This window comes from Lolium perenne, chromosome 7 (genome assembly GCF_019359855.2).
Source record: "Lolium perenne isolate Kyuss_39 chromosome 7, Kyuss_2.0, whole genome shotgun sequence".
NCBI lineage: Eukaryota > Viridiplantae > Streptophyta > Magnoliopsida > Poales > Poaceae > Lolium > Lolium perenne.
In genome coordinates, this window is record NC_067250.2 from 177,180,688 (window position 1) to 177,194,461 (window position 13,774).

At 43.2% G+C, this 13,774-nt stretch overlaps 1 protein-coding gene across 1 annotated transcript; it reads left to right on the plus strand.

Annotated features, from left to right (window-relative positions):
• The first annotated feature begins 10,120 nt into the window (after window positions 1–10,120).
• On the plus strand, window positions 10,121–13,125 carry LOC127314778 (uncharacterized). The gene is made up of 4 exons (XM_051345301.2): window positions 10,121–10,223; window positions 10,401–11,836; window positions 12,488–12,640; window positions 12,730–13,125. The coding sequence occupies exons 2-4, from the start codon at window positions 10,418–10,420 to the stop codon at window positions 12,904–12,906; spliced, it is 1,749 nt and encodes a 582-aa protein (XP_051201261.1). The 5' UTR covers window positions 10,121–10,223; window positions 10,401–10,417; the 3' UTR covers window positions 12,907–13,125.
• Window positions 13,126–13,774: the final 649 nt, after the last annotated feature.

Here is a 13,774-nt window from a genome sequence, read left to right on the forward strand (position 1 = left end):
GGCGTAGAGTCCTCCGGGAGATGAATCCCCTCTCCGGCAGGGTGCCGGAGGCGATCTCCTGAATCCCCCGAGATGGGATTGGCGGCGGCGGCGTCTCAGTAAGGTTTTCCGTATCGTGGCTCTCGGTACTGGGGGTTTCGCGATGGAGGCTTTAAGTAGGCGGAAGGGCAGGTCAGGGGGCCACACGAGGTCCCCACACCACAGGTCGGCGCGGCCAAGGCCTGGGCCGCGCCGCCCTAGGGTTTGGCCACCTCGTGGCCCCACTTCGTCTCCTCTTCGGTCTTCTGGAAGCTTCGTGGCAAAATAGGACCCTGGGCGTTGATTTCGTCCAATTCCGAGAATATTTCGTTACTAGGATTTCTGAAACTAAAAACAGCAGAAAACAGCAACTGGCACTTCGGCATCTTGTTAATAGGTTAGTTCCAGAAAATGCACGAATATGACATAAAGTGCGCATAAAACATGTAGATAACATCAATAATGTGGCATGGAACATAAGAAATTATCGATATGTCGGAGACGTATCAGCATCCCCAAGCTTAGTTCTGCTCGTCCCGAGCAGGTAAAACGATAACAAAGATAATTTCTGGAGTGACATGCCATCATAACCTTGATCATACTATTTGTAAAGCATATGTAGTGAATGCAGCGATCAAAACAATGTATATGACATGAGTAAACAAGTGAATCATATAGCAAAGACTTTTCATGAATAGCACTTCAAGACAAGCATCAATAAGTCTTGCATAAGAGTTAACTCATAAAGCAATAATTCAAAGTAAAGGCATTGAAGCAACACAAAGGAAGATTTTCAGCGGTTGCTTTCAACTTATAACATGTATACCTCATGGATAATTGTCAACATAGAGTAATATAACAAGTGCAATATGCAAGTATGTAGGAATCAATGCACAGTTCACACAAGTGTTTGCTTCTTGAGGTGGAGAGAAATAGGTGAACTGACTCAACAATGAAAGTAAAAGAATGGTCCTCCATAGAGGAAAAGCATCGATTGCAATATTTGTGCTAGAGCTTTTATTTTGAAAACATGAAACACTTTTGTCAACGGTAGTAATAAAGCATATGTATCATGTAAATTATATCTTACAAGTTGCAAGCCTCATGCATAGTATACTAATAGTGCCCGCACCTTGTCCTAATTAGCTTGGACTACCGGATCATCGCAATGCACATGTTTTAACCAAGTGTCACAAAGGGGTACCTCTATGCCGCCTGTACAAAGGTCTAAGGAGAAAGCTCGCATTGGATTTCTCGCTATTGATTATTCTCAACTTAGACATCCATACCGGGACAACATAGACAACAGATAATGGACTCCTCTTTTATGCATAAGCATGTAACAACAATTAATAATTTTCTCATATGAGATTGAGGATATATGTCCAAAACTGAAACTTCCACCATGAATCATGGCTTTAGTTAGCGGCCCAATGTTCTTCTCTAACAATATGCATGCTTAACCATAAGGTGGTAGATCTCTCTTACTTCAGACAAGACGAACATGCATAGCAACTCACATGATATTCAACAAAGAATAGTTGATGGCGTCCCCAGGAACATGGTTATCGCACAACAAGCAACTTAATAAGAGATAAAGTGCATAAGTACATATTCAATACCACAATAGTTTTTAAGCTATTTGTCCCATGAGCTATATATTGTAAAGGCGAATGATGGAATTTTAAAGGTAGCACTCAAGCAATTTACTTTGGAATGGCGGAGAAATACCATGTAGTAGGTAGGTATGGTGGACACAAATGGCATAGTGGTTGGCTCAAGGATTTTGGATGCATGAGAAGTATTCCCTCTCGATACAAGGTTTAGGCTAGCAAGGTTATTTGAAACAAACACAAGGATGAACGGTGCAGCAAAACTCACATAAAAGACACATTGTAAACATTATAAGACTCTACACCGTCTTCCTTGTTGTTCAAAACTCAATACTAGATATTATCTAGACTTTAGAGAGACCAAATATGCAAATCAAATTTTAGCATGCTCTATGTATTTCTTCATTAATGGGTGCAAAGCATATGATGCAAGAGCTTAAACATGAGCACAACAATTGCCAAGTATCACATTATCCAAGACATTATAGCAATTACTACATGTATCATTTTCCAATTCCAACCATATAACAATTTAACGAAGAAGAAACTTCGCCATGAATACTATGAGTAGAGCCTAAGGACATACTTGTCCATATGCTACAGCGGAGCGTGTCTCTCTCCCATACAGTGAATGCTAGGATCCATTTTATTCAAACAAAACAAAAAACAAAAACAAACCGACGCTCCAAGCAAAGCACATAAGATGTGACGGAATAAAAATATAGTTTCAGGGGAGGAACCTGATAATGTTGTCGATGAAGAAGGGGATGCCTTGGGCATCCCCAAGCTTAGACGCTTGAGTCTTCTTAGAATATGCAGGGGTGAACCACCGGGGCATCCCCAAGCTTAGAGCTTTCACTCTCCTTGATCATATTGCATCATACTCCTCTCTTGATCCTTGAAAACTTCCTCCACACCAAACTCGAAACAACTCATTAGAGGGTTAGTGCACAATAAAAATTAACATGTTCAGAGGTGACATAATCATTCTTAACACTTCTGGACATTGCATAAAGCTACTGGACATTAATGGATCAAAGAATTTCATCCAACATAGCAAAAGAGGCAATGCGAAATAAAAGGCAGAATCTGTCAAAACAGAACAGTTCGTAAAGACGAATTTTAAAATGGCACCAGACTTGCTCAAATGAAAATGCTCAAATTGAATGAAAGTTGCGTACATATCTGAGGATCACTCACGTAAATTGGCATATTTTTCTGAGCTACCTACAGAGAGGCAGGTCGGAATTCGTGACAGCAAAGAAATCTGAAACTGCGCAGTAATCCAAATCTAGTATGAACTTTTCTATCAACGACTTTACTTGGCACAACAAAACACTAAACTAAGATAAGGAGAGTTTGCTACAGTAGTAAACAACTTCCAAGACACAAAATAAAAACAAAGTACTGTAGTAAAAACCATGGGTTGTCTTCCATAAGCGCTTTTCTTTAACGCCTTTCAGCTAGGCGCAGAAAGTGTGTATCAAGTATTATCAAGAGACGAAGTGTCAACATCATAATTTGTTCTAATAATTGAATAAAAAGGTAACTTCATTCTCTTTCTTGGGAAGTGTTCCATACCTTTCTTGAGAGGAAATTGATATTTTATATTACCTTCCTTCATATCAATGATAGCACCAACAGTTCGAAGAAAAGGTCTTCCCAATATAATGGGACAAGATGCATTGCATTCAATATCCAAGACAACAAAATCAACGGGGACAAGGTTATTGTTAACCATAATATGAACATTATCAACTCTCCCCAAAGGTTTCTTTTTAGCATTATCAGCGAGATTAACATCCAAATAACAATTTTTCAATGGTGGCAAGTCAAGCATATCATAGACTTTCTTAGGCATAACGGAAATACTTGCACCAAGATCACATAAAGCATTACAATCAAAATCATTGACCCTCATTTTAATGATGGGTTCCCAACCATCCTCTAGCTTTCTAGGAATAGAAATTTCAAGTTTTAGTTTCTCTTCTCCAGCTTTTATGAGAGCATTTGTAATATGTTTTGTGAAAGCCAAATTTATAGCACTAGCATTAGGACTTTTAGCAAGTTTTTGCAAGAACTTTATAACTTCAGAGATGTGGCAATCATCAAAATTCAAACCATTATAATCTAAATCAATGGGATCATCATCCCCAATGTTGGAAAAAATTTCAGCAGTTTTATCACAAAGGCGGTTTCGTAGCTTTAGCAATTTCAGGCAGTTTCTCGCGCTTTGCATTAGAAGTGGAAACATTGCTAACACCAATTCTTTTATTATTAATAGTAGGAGGTGCAGCAACATGTGTAGCATTAGCATTACTAGTGGTGGTAATAGTTTAAACTTTAGCTACATTCTTCTCTTTAGCTAGTTTTTCATTTTCTTCTCTATCCCACCTAGCATGCAGTTCAGCCATTAATCTTATATTCTCATTAATTCTAACTTGGATGGCATTTGCTGTAGTAACAATTTTATTTTCAATATCCCTTCTAGGCATAACTTTCGTTTTCAAAAGATCAACATCAGAGGCAAGACTATCGACTTTAGAAGCAAGTATATCAATTTTCCCAAGCTTTTCTTCAACAGATTTGTTAAAGGCAGTTTGTGTACTAATAAATTCTTTAAGCATAGCTTCAAGTCCAGGGGGTGTGTTCCTATTATTATTGTAAGAATTCCCATAAGAATTAGCATAACCGTTACCATTATTATAAGGATATGGCCTATAGTTATTACTAGAATTGTTCCGGTAAGCATTGTTGTTGAAATTATTATTTTTAATGAAGTTTACATCAACATGTTCTTCTTGTGCAACCAATGAAGCTAACGGAACATTATTAGGATCAACATTTGTCCTATCATTCACAAGCATAGACATAATAGCATCAATCTTATCACTCAAGGAAGAGGTTTCTTCGACATAATTTACCTTCTTACCTTGTGGAGCTCTTTCCGTGTGCCATTCAGAGTAGTTGATCATCATATTATCAAGAAGCTTTGTTGCTTCACCAAGAGTGATGGACATAAAGGTACCTCCAGTAGCTGAATCCAATAAATTCCGCGAAGAAAAATTTAGTCCTGCATAGAAGGTTTGGATGATCATCCAAGTAGTCAGTCCATGTGTTGGGCAATTTTTAACCAGAGATTTCATTCTTTCCCATGCTTGTGCAACATGTTTAGTATCTAATTGTTTAAAATTCATTATGCTACTCCTCAAAGATATAATTTTAGCAGGGGGATAATATCTACCAATAAAAGCATCCTTGCATTTAGTCCATGAATCAATACTATTCTTAGACAGAGATAGCAACCAATCTTTAGCTCTTCCTCTTAATGAGAAAGGAAACAATTTCAATTTAATAATATCACCATCTACATCTTTATATTTTTGCATTTCACATAATTCAACAAAATTATTAAGATGGGCAGCAGCATCATCAGAACTAACACCAGAAAATTGCTCTCACATAACAAGATTCAGTAAAGCAGGTTTAATTTCAAAGAATTCTGCTGTAGTAGCAGGTGGAGCAATAGGTGTGCATAAGAAATCATTATTATTTGTGGTTGTGAAGTCACACAACTTAGTATTTTCAGGAGTGGCCATTTTAGCAGTAGTAAATAAAGCAAACTAGATAAAGTAAATGCAAGTAATTAATTTTTTTGTGTTTTTGATATAGCAAACAAGATAGCAAATAAAGTAAAACTAGCAACTAATTTTTTTTGTATTTTGATTTAGTGCAGCAAACAAAGTAGTAAATAAAACTAAGCAAGACAAAAAACAAAGTAAAGAGATTGGGAAGTGGAGACTCCCCTTGCAGCGTGTCTTGATCTCCCCGGCAACGGCGCCAGAAAAAGAGCTTGATACGCGTACAGCACGCGTCCGTTGGGAACCCCAAGAGGAAGGTGTGATGCATACAGCGGCAAGTTTTCCCTCAGTATGAAACCAAGGTTTATCGAACCAGTAGGAGCCAAGAAGCACGTTGAAGGTTGATGGCGGCGGGATGTAGTGCGGCGCAACACCAAAGATTCCGGCGCCAACGTGGAACCTGCACAACACAACCAAAGTACTTTGCCCCAGCGAAACAGTGAGGTTGTCAATCTCACCGGCTTGCTGTAACAAAGGATTAGATGTATAGTGTGGATGATGATTGTTTGCAGAAAACAGTAAAACAGTATTGCATGGTAGATTGTATTTCAGTATAGAGAATTAGACCGGGGTCCACAGTTCACTAGAGGTGTCTCTCCCATAAGATAAACAGCATGTTGGGTGAACAAATTACAGTTAGGCAATTGACAAATAAAGAGGGCATGACCATGCACATACATATTATGATGAGTATTGTGAGATTTAATTGGGCATTACGACAAAGTACATAGACCGCTATCCAGCATGCATCTATGCCTAAAAAGTCCACCTTCAGGTTATCATCCGAACCCACTCCAGTATTAAGTTGCTAACAACAGACAATTGCATTAAGTATTGCGCGTAATGTAATCAGTAACTACATCCTTGAACATAGCACCAATGTTTTATCCCTAGTGGCAACATCACATCCATAATCTTAGAGATTTCTGTCACTTCCCCAGATTCACGGAGACATGAACCCACTATCGAGCATAAATACTCCCTCTTGGAGTTACAAGCATCTACTTGGCCAGAGCATCTACTAGTAACGGAGAGCATGCAAGATCATAAACAGCACATAGACATAACTTTGATAATCAACATAACAAGTATTCTCTATTCATCGGATCCCAACAAACGCAACATATAGAATTACAGATAGATGATCTTGATCATGTTAGGCAGCTCACAAGACCCGACAATGAAGCACAATGGGGAGAAGACAACCATCTAGCTACAGCTATGGACCCATAGTCCAGGGGTAGACTACTCACACATCACTCCGGAGGCGACCATGGCGGCGTAGAGTCCTCCGGGAGATGAATCCCCTCTCCGGCAGGGTGCCGGAGGCGATCTCCTGAATCCCCCGAGATGGGATTGGCGGCGGCGGCGTCTCAGTAAGGTTTTCCATATCGTGGCTCTCGGTACTGGGGGTTTCGCGACGGAGGCTTTAAGTAGGCGGAAGGGCAGGTCAGAGGGCCACACGAGGGCCCCACACCACAGGTCGGCGCGGCCAAGGCCTGGGCCGCGCCGCCCTAGGGTTTGGCCACCTCGTGGCCCCACTTCGTCTCCTCTTCGGTCTTCTGGAAGCTTCGTGGCAAAATAGGACCCTGGGCGTTGATTTCGTCCAATTCCGAGAATATTTCGTTACTAGGATTTCTGAAACCAAAAACAGCAGTAAAACAAAGAATCGGCACTTCAGCATCTTGTTAATAGGTTAGTTCCAGAAAATGCACGAATATGACATAAAGTGTGCATAAAACATGTAGATAACATCAATAATGTGGCATGGAACATAAGAAATTATCGATACGTCGGAGACGTATCAGTATCCAGCAAAGTCTTATCTTGAAAAGACAATCTTGCATAGAAATTATCAATAATAATATTACCAGGAAGCTCATGAATGGGGCATTTGAGCATTAAAGACTTCAATCTCCCCCAAGCTTGGGCAATACTTTCTCCATCATGAGGCCAGAAATTATATATGCGGTTCCGATCTTTGTGAATTTCACTTGGAGGATAGAATTTGGAATAAAATAGAGGCACAATATCCTTCCAATCAAGAGAATCACCATTCTTCAGCAATTTATACCAGTGCGCCGCTCTACCAGACAGCGATATAGAGAATAGTTTCTTTATAACTTCATCTATAGCAATACCTGCACATTTGAATAACCCGCATAATTCATGTAGAAACAGTAAATGATCACCATGATGGACAGTTCCATCCCCTTCATAGCGGTTATCTACAACACGTTCAATAATTTTTATAGGTATTTTGTATGGAACCTCTTTCTCACCTGGCGCCTCATCCACTACCTTTGCAGTAGTAGTAGATTTTACAAATAGGAATTCAAGAGAAGATCTCTCCATAATGAATTATAGCAGCAGGCAGAAATAAAATCAGCACGTACAGTAAAGGTTTTCCTTACCGATTCCACTTACCAATAGCGCTTCACTCCCCGGCAACGGCACCAGAAAATAGTCTTGATGACCCACAAGTATAGGGGGTGTATCGTAGTACTTTCGATAAATAAGAGTGTCGAACCCAACGAGGAGCAGAAGGTGTTGACAAGCAGTTTCGATGAAGGATTCACTGTAAATGCTCACAGACAAGTATTCAGGGGGTTTTGATATAGCAGATAAATAAAGTACGAGTAAGTAAAGTGCGAGAGAAATAATTGCAGCGAGTGGCCCAATCCTTTTTAGCACAAAGGACAAGCCGGTTTGTTTACTTATAATGACCAAACGTTCTTGAGGACACACGGGAATTTAGTCTAGTGCTTTCGCTTCATATAGCTGATTAATCTTCATTGTTTTGATAAGTGTTGTGTGGGTGAACCTATGCTAATGCACCGCTCTTCCTAGGACTAATACATACTTGTGATTATACCCCTTGCAAGCATCCGCAAATACAAGAAAGTAATTAAGATAAATCTAACCACAGCCTTAAACTCTGAGATCCTGCTATCCCTCCTGCATCGATATACCAATGGGGGTTTAGGTTTCTGTCACTCCGGCAACCCCGCAATTAGCAACCGAATACAAGATGCACTCCCCTAGGCCCATAAATGGTGAAGTATCATGTAGTCGACGTTCACATGACACCACTAGAAGAATAACACCACAACTTAAATATCATAACATTGAATACTAACCAACATAATTCACTACTAACATTTAGACTTCACCCATGTCCTCAAGAACTAAACGAACTACTCACGAGACATCATATGGAACATGATCAGAGGTGATATGATGGTGAATAATAATCTGAACATAAACCTTGGTTCAATGGTTTCACTCAATAGCATCAATAACAAGTAGAAATCAACACCGGGAGAGTTTCCCCTATCAAACAATCAAGATCAAACCCTAATTGTTACAGCGGTGACGAGGTGCAGCGGTGGAGATGGCGGTGATGATGATGAAGATGATGGTGATGATGATGGAGATGATGTCCAGCTCGATGACGATGACGATGGCGTCGATTTCCCCCTCCGGGAGGGAATTTCCCCGGCGGATTCCTGCCCGCCGGAGAGCTCTTTTCTCTCTGGTGTTTTCCGCCCCGCAGAGGCGGCTGTGACTCTTCGCGACTATCCCCGGAGCTTAGGTTTTCGGGACGAAGATGTACGCGAAGGAGAGAAGGCCAGAGGGGGCTGTGGGCCCCCTCCTCACAAGGCGGCGCGGCCAGGCCTTGGCCCGCGCCGGCCTATGAGGTGGGCCCATGGCGGCCCTCCTCGGCTCCCCCTTCTGGATCCCTTCGTCTTCTGGAAAAATAGGATTTTTCATATAATTTCCGTCAATTGTTGATCTTCCGAAATATTGCATTCTGACGACGCTTTTTCCAGCAGAATCCTGACTCCGGTGCGCGATCCTCCAATAATCATGAAACATGCAAAATAGATGAAATAACATAAGTATCATCTCCAAATATGAAATATATCAATGAATAACAGCAAATTATGATATAAAATAGTGATGCAAAATGGACGTATCACACGGCGTACACTTCCTCATCCTCATCATCAGTTAGAGAGGTATCCGACTTGCTCGAAATCGTAGGAGTAAGTTTGATTCTATCAAACTCCATACATATAAGAGCCCTCAGATAGAATCTGAGAATAAAACTCAGAATAAAAACCAGCGTTAGCCGAAACTGAAATAGAATTAATATTACTACCCAACGAGACCCCCACTTTATTAAGCTTGGAAGCAATAAGTGGTGGTGGGAAGGTTAAAAACGATTTAGTACACTTATTCATACCTGAGAAGTCGAGGTTCGCCGCCGCCTTGCGTCTCATGGCCTTGGCCATCGTGTCCTCATCTGTGGCCGTCGCCCCATCTGGACCAACGCCATGCCGATTGCTGCGCCGCAACAACATGCAACCAGCAAGCTTCTTCGGATGCTCAGGAGCTGCAGTCTTGGGAAGGGAGTGCGTCGAGGAAGACCCTCCCCTAGCTGCCTCCATAGGCGGCACCCTCGGCGCTCCCAGACTCGGCGAAGAAGGCCGAGCGTGCTGTCCGTCGACAGGAGGGGGAGGTGGTGACGAAGAACCCCCTCTTAACGCTGCCTCGAAGGTACATATGCCCTCCGCCGGCGGGCAACTCTGTCGTACTGCGTCCGAAGGAGCAGCAGCAGAGTCCTGAGCTGCCGGCGGGAGGGTGCTCGTGGGCGCCGCACGGTCCTCGCCACCCGAGTGTGCGGCTGGCCCGGGGGCACCAGTGTACGGCTCCTATCTATATTAGTTGGCTCTAGTATTGATGTATCTAGACATATTTTTGTTTTAAATACATTCATTTGCATCCCGCCCCTTTAAATACTCCTTAACTCTTTACCGGCCCAATTATCGTCCCACCTTTCCATTTCCAGTCTTTCTTCCCCTTTGCTCTGCGTGCACCAAAAGCAGCAGCGGCAAGAGGCCGAGAGCCCGTCCCTCGATTTCATTCAGCCAGTCTCCACCAATCCGTAAGTTCCCTTCCTCCTCTCCGCTACCCGCCATGCGAGGGATCGTCCCGAGTTCTTGTTCCAGATCGCGAATTCGTTCGTCGATATGCAGCATCCCTAGCTCTTCTTGGTTTCTTGCTGCGTTTGCGAATATTTTGGTTTCCCGTGGTGGTGATGTTGATCCCGTTGTCCGTGCAGGGAACCTGTTCGATAAAATGCTTCAGGGGGGCGAAGGGCGGGGGCCGCCGACCGACGGGACAGCGGGGACTTCCGACGGGGACGGCGGTGGTGGCGGCAGCGGAGGCGGTGGCCGTGGCCGCGACCGCATCAGTGACCTCCCAGACAAGATGCGCCACCATATCTTTTCCTTCATGCCTGCGTGGGAGGTGGTCCGCACGAGCATGCTCTCGAGGCGGTGGCGCAACATCTGGGCCTCCGCGCCGTGCCTCGACATCCACTATCCGTGCGGCTGCGTCGACGGCCCCAACGCCGGCCAGGATTGGTACGCCCAGTTCGTCAAGCACCTGCTTCTCAAGCGCAGTTTGTTCGAGCCGCTGGACACGCTCCGGCTGCATTGGAACCACGACGACGCCAACACGTGGATCGAGCATGCTCTCAGACGCAATGCGAGACATATCGAGCTATCCGGTGATCAGCATCGACCAAGGCTGCGACCAAAGTACTGGATCTTCCTTTATGGCAACCTCAAGATCCTGCATCTCAGCCACTTGGAAATGAACAACAACCCCCTCTCGCAGCTCTGTTCTAGGTGCACCTCTTTGGAGGAACTAGAGCTCAAGAACGTCTACATATATGCCTCGCACATTCAATCAACCTCACTCAAGCGTTTGACTATGGTCAGATGCGTCAACCGTTGCGGCCTCTCTGTTGATGCTCCCAACCTTGTTTACCTGCGCTGCATCAGACCTCACAATTTTGTTCCTCGGATCGTGGACTCGTGCTACCTATTGACAGCCACTATCATGCTTGACGACACTTGCTTGACGTCTCGTTTGGCCCCTTGCCGCAGCTGTGCGAATGATGAGAACCCTGTGCACGGTGAATCTCAGTCTGCATCTGATGATAGTAGGCCTGAAGATTCTGATTCTGAGGACCCTGGGCACAGTGAATCTCAATCTGCATCTGATGATAGTAGGCCTGAAGGTTCTGATGCTGAGGTCCTTGGGCACAGTGAATCTCAATCTGCATCTGATGATAGTAGGCCTGAAGGTTCTGATTCTGGGGACCCTGGGCACAGTGAGTCTCAATCTGCATCTGATGATAGTAGGCCTGAAGGTTCTGATGCTGAGAACCTTGGGCACAGTGAATCTCAAGCTGGACCTGATGATAATAGGTCTGCAGATGCTGAGGACCTTCGGGACACTGAATCTCAATCTGAACCTGCTGCTGATAGCTCTGCCGTATCAGATGCTGAGCACCCGGACAACAATGACGATGATGCTGAGATTGCAGATGTGTATTCAGGTGACGATGATGATTATGACGACGATGAGATTGCAGATGTGTATTCAAGTGAGGATGACTGCTACGGAACTCCAACTCGTGGTGGCCATGGCATTCTTCGCAGCCTCTCCAATGTGATAACATTGAACTTGAGAGCACACTATGGGCAGGTACTTTTCATGTCACTGATACTATGGCCTTCTCGTTTTCTTATGCTTTCTGCAGTGTATGATTATATGCATGGGAAGGGACTACAGACGTAGCTAGAGCTTTGTCTTGAAATCTGCGTGAAGAACTTTTTCGTATTTCTTCTGGTCGTGAATTTCTTAATTAAGTTATTGTGAATCGGTTTAGATGTAGGGAAGAGCTGTAAGACTGTTTATTATTATTGATATATTCTATTGCTGACCACTCAAATAACATGCTTTATCAGGTTTCTATGTTGATATCAGTTCTCTAATGTGCATAAAGAGGTTCATTTTACTAGTGGGTCATTCCAATGGACAGTTCTCACCCAGGAGAATATTTTAATTAGCTATACTACTGCAAAAAAAAGCATTGAAATTAATATTCATAGTCTTAAACTCTTAATATCCGATCCCTGCAAAGGTTTCAACCCCTAGGGTGTGGTGTATGGAACTTAACTTACGGTTTGATGTTTGTATGATATCATATATGGGGAGTGCCTTATTACAACTTTTTTTTTTTTGCAAATGTGCCATATTAGAACTAGCATGCTTTGTTAACTTTTAGTCGGTAGAGCTAGTTTGTGCCCTACATGTCAGTGGACCATCAGTACTCACTCCAATATTAATGCGCAGCTTCTACTATTCAATGAAATTAAGAACTGCCCTGAGTTCAGAAACCTGAGGACTCTATCGCTTGGTGAATGGTGCACAGATCCCGGCTTTGATTCATTGTCAACCATGCTGGGGAAATCGCCCAACTTAGAGAACCTTTTTATTCACCTCCCGGTACGTACAATGTATTACTTGATGAATGTTTGCTACAAGGGCTTAAGCATGTGGCCGATCCTTTAAACCAGCTCATTGTTCTATACAAGGCCTACAGCAATCCAAGAGAAAGATCATTTACTTGCAACAACCTGAGGGTGAAGATCTCATATTCAATGAGCGATGGCAGACTGGCCCATCAGTTGGAAACCTTCTTATGCGCCAATTATGGTTCAAGGGAGAAGCGCAAGGTGCAGGACGAAGCTGCCAGTAGCCCAGCGAAGTAAGGTGTGGCTTGCATAGTGCATACTGCTTCTAAATGAGGACCAGCTTGTTACTGTCCTACCATGTCAGTAAGTGTTTTTTTTTCGAAACGAGGCAACCGTGTCGGTAAGTGTGACCTTGGGGTAAATTGCAGCCGGGACGCAATTGCTCAGATGGCAGACACAGTAAATGGCAGATTTTTGTCAGGTGCATCGCGCCGTCGAGTTCTTAATGCTGGTAAATCAGTACATGTGTTTGTTGTGTTCCATGTAGATGTTAGATCAAAATGTATAGTGACTCTGAAGCCTGTGGTATCCTCTGCAGTCCTCCTAGGAGGAGCACTGCACGGATTGATTTGGCACTTGGTGAGCCTGGATCCGCACTCTGAGTTCCTCAATGCTGTTGGTGTTTGTGAGTTGTGACTAGGATGGATGGTTGGTTAACTGAGTTTCTGGGATTTGACCGGCAAAAGTCCATAAAACTCTTGTGCAATTTTGCTATTAATCAGATTCTGAATCAGAGATACTTCTATCGCATTTCATTTCTGTCAAACTTGTATACTGGAGATCCTGAAAAATGTAAAAATAACAGGTAGATATGAATTGAGCTAGTAGCATATTGTCACAGATAGCCACTGCGAGAAGTGCTTGTCCCGAATTGCATTAGAGCCGGAAGCGCCGAAAGAGGTGTAAAAAGGAGGGTCAACCTGTCGGCTCAAGAGATGCGTCTTAATTAAAAACGAGCAAGTTGAATGCAGTTGCTCCCCCGAGCAAAATCCCAAGTACAGTATTGGTTGATGGCATAGACGATCGATTACAATAGTTGCGAAGATAGGAACATCGATGTAAGCCTGGCAACGAAGACCAAATTAAGCAATCTCGGGCGGGGACC

Bases quoted from the DNA above. Each gene is read 5' to 3' on its own strand.
- LOC127314778 (XM_051345301.2), top strand. From the start codon at position 10,418: ATGCTTCAGGGGGGCGAAGGGCGGGGGCCGCCGACCGACGGGACAGCG. The intron at 11,837-12,487 runs GTACTTTTCATG...ATTAATGCGCAG, and splicing joins TGAGAGCACACTATGGGCAG to CTTCTACTATTCAATGAAAT. The intron at 12,641-12,729 runs GTACGTACAATG...GTTCTATACAAG, and splicing joins ACCTTTTTATTCACCTCCCG to GCCTACAGCAATCCAAGAGA.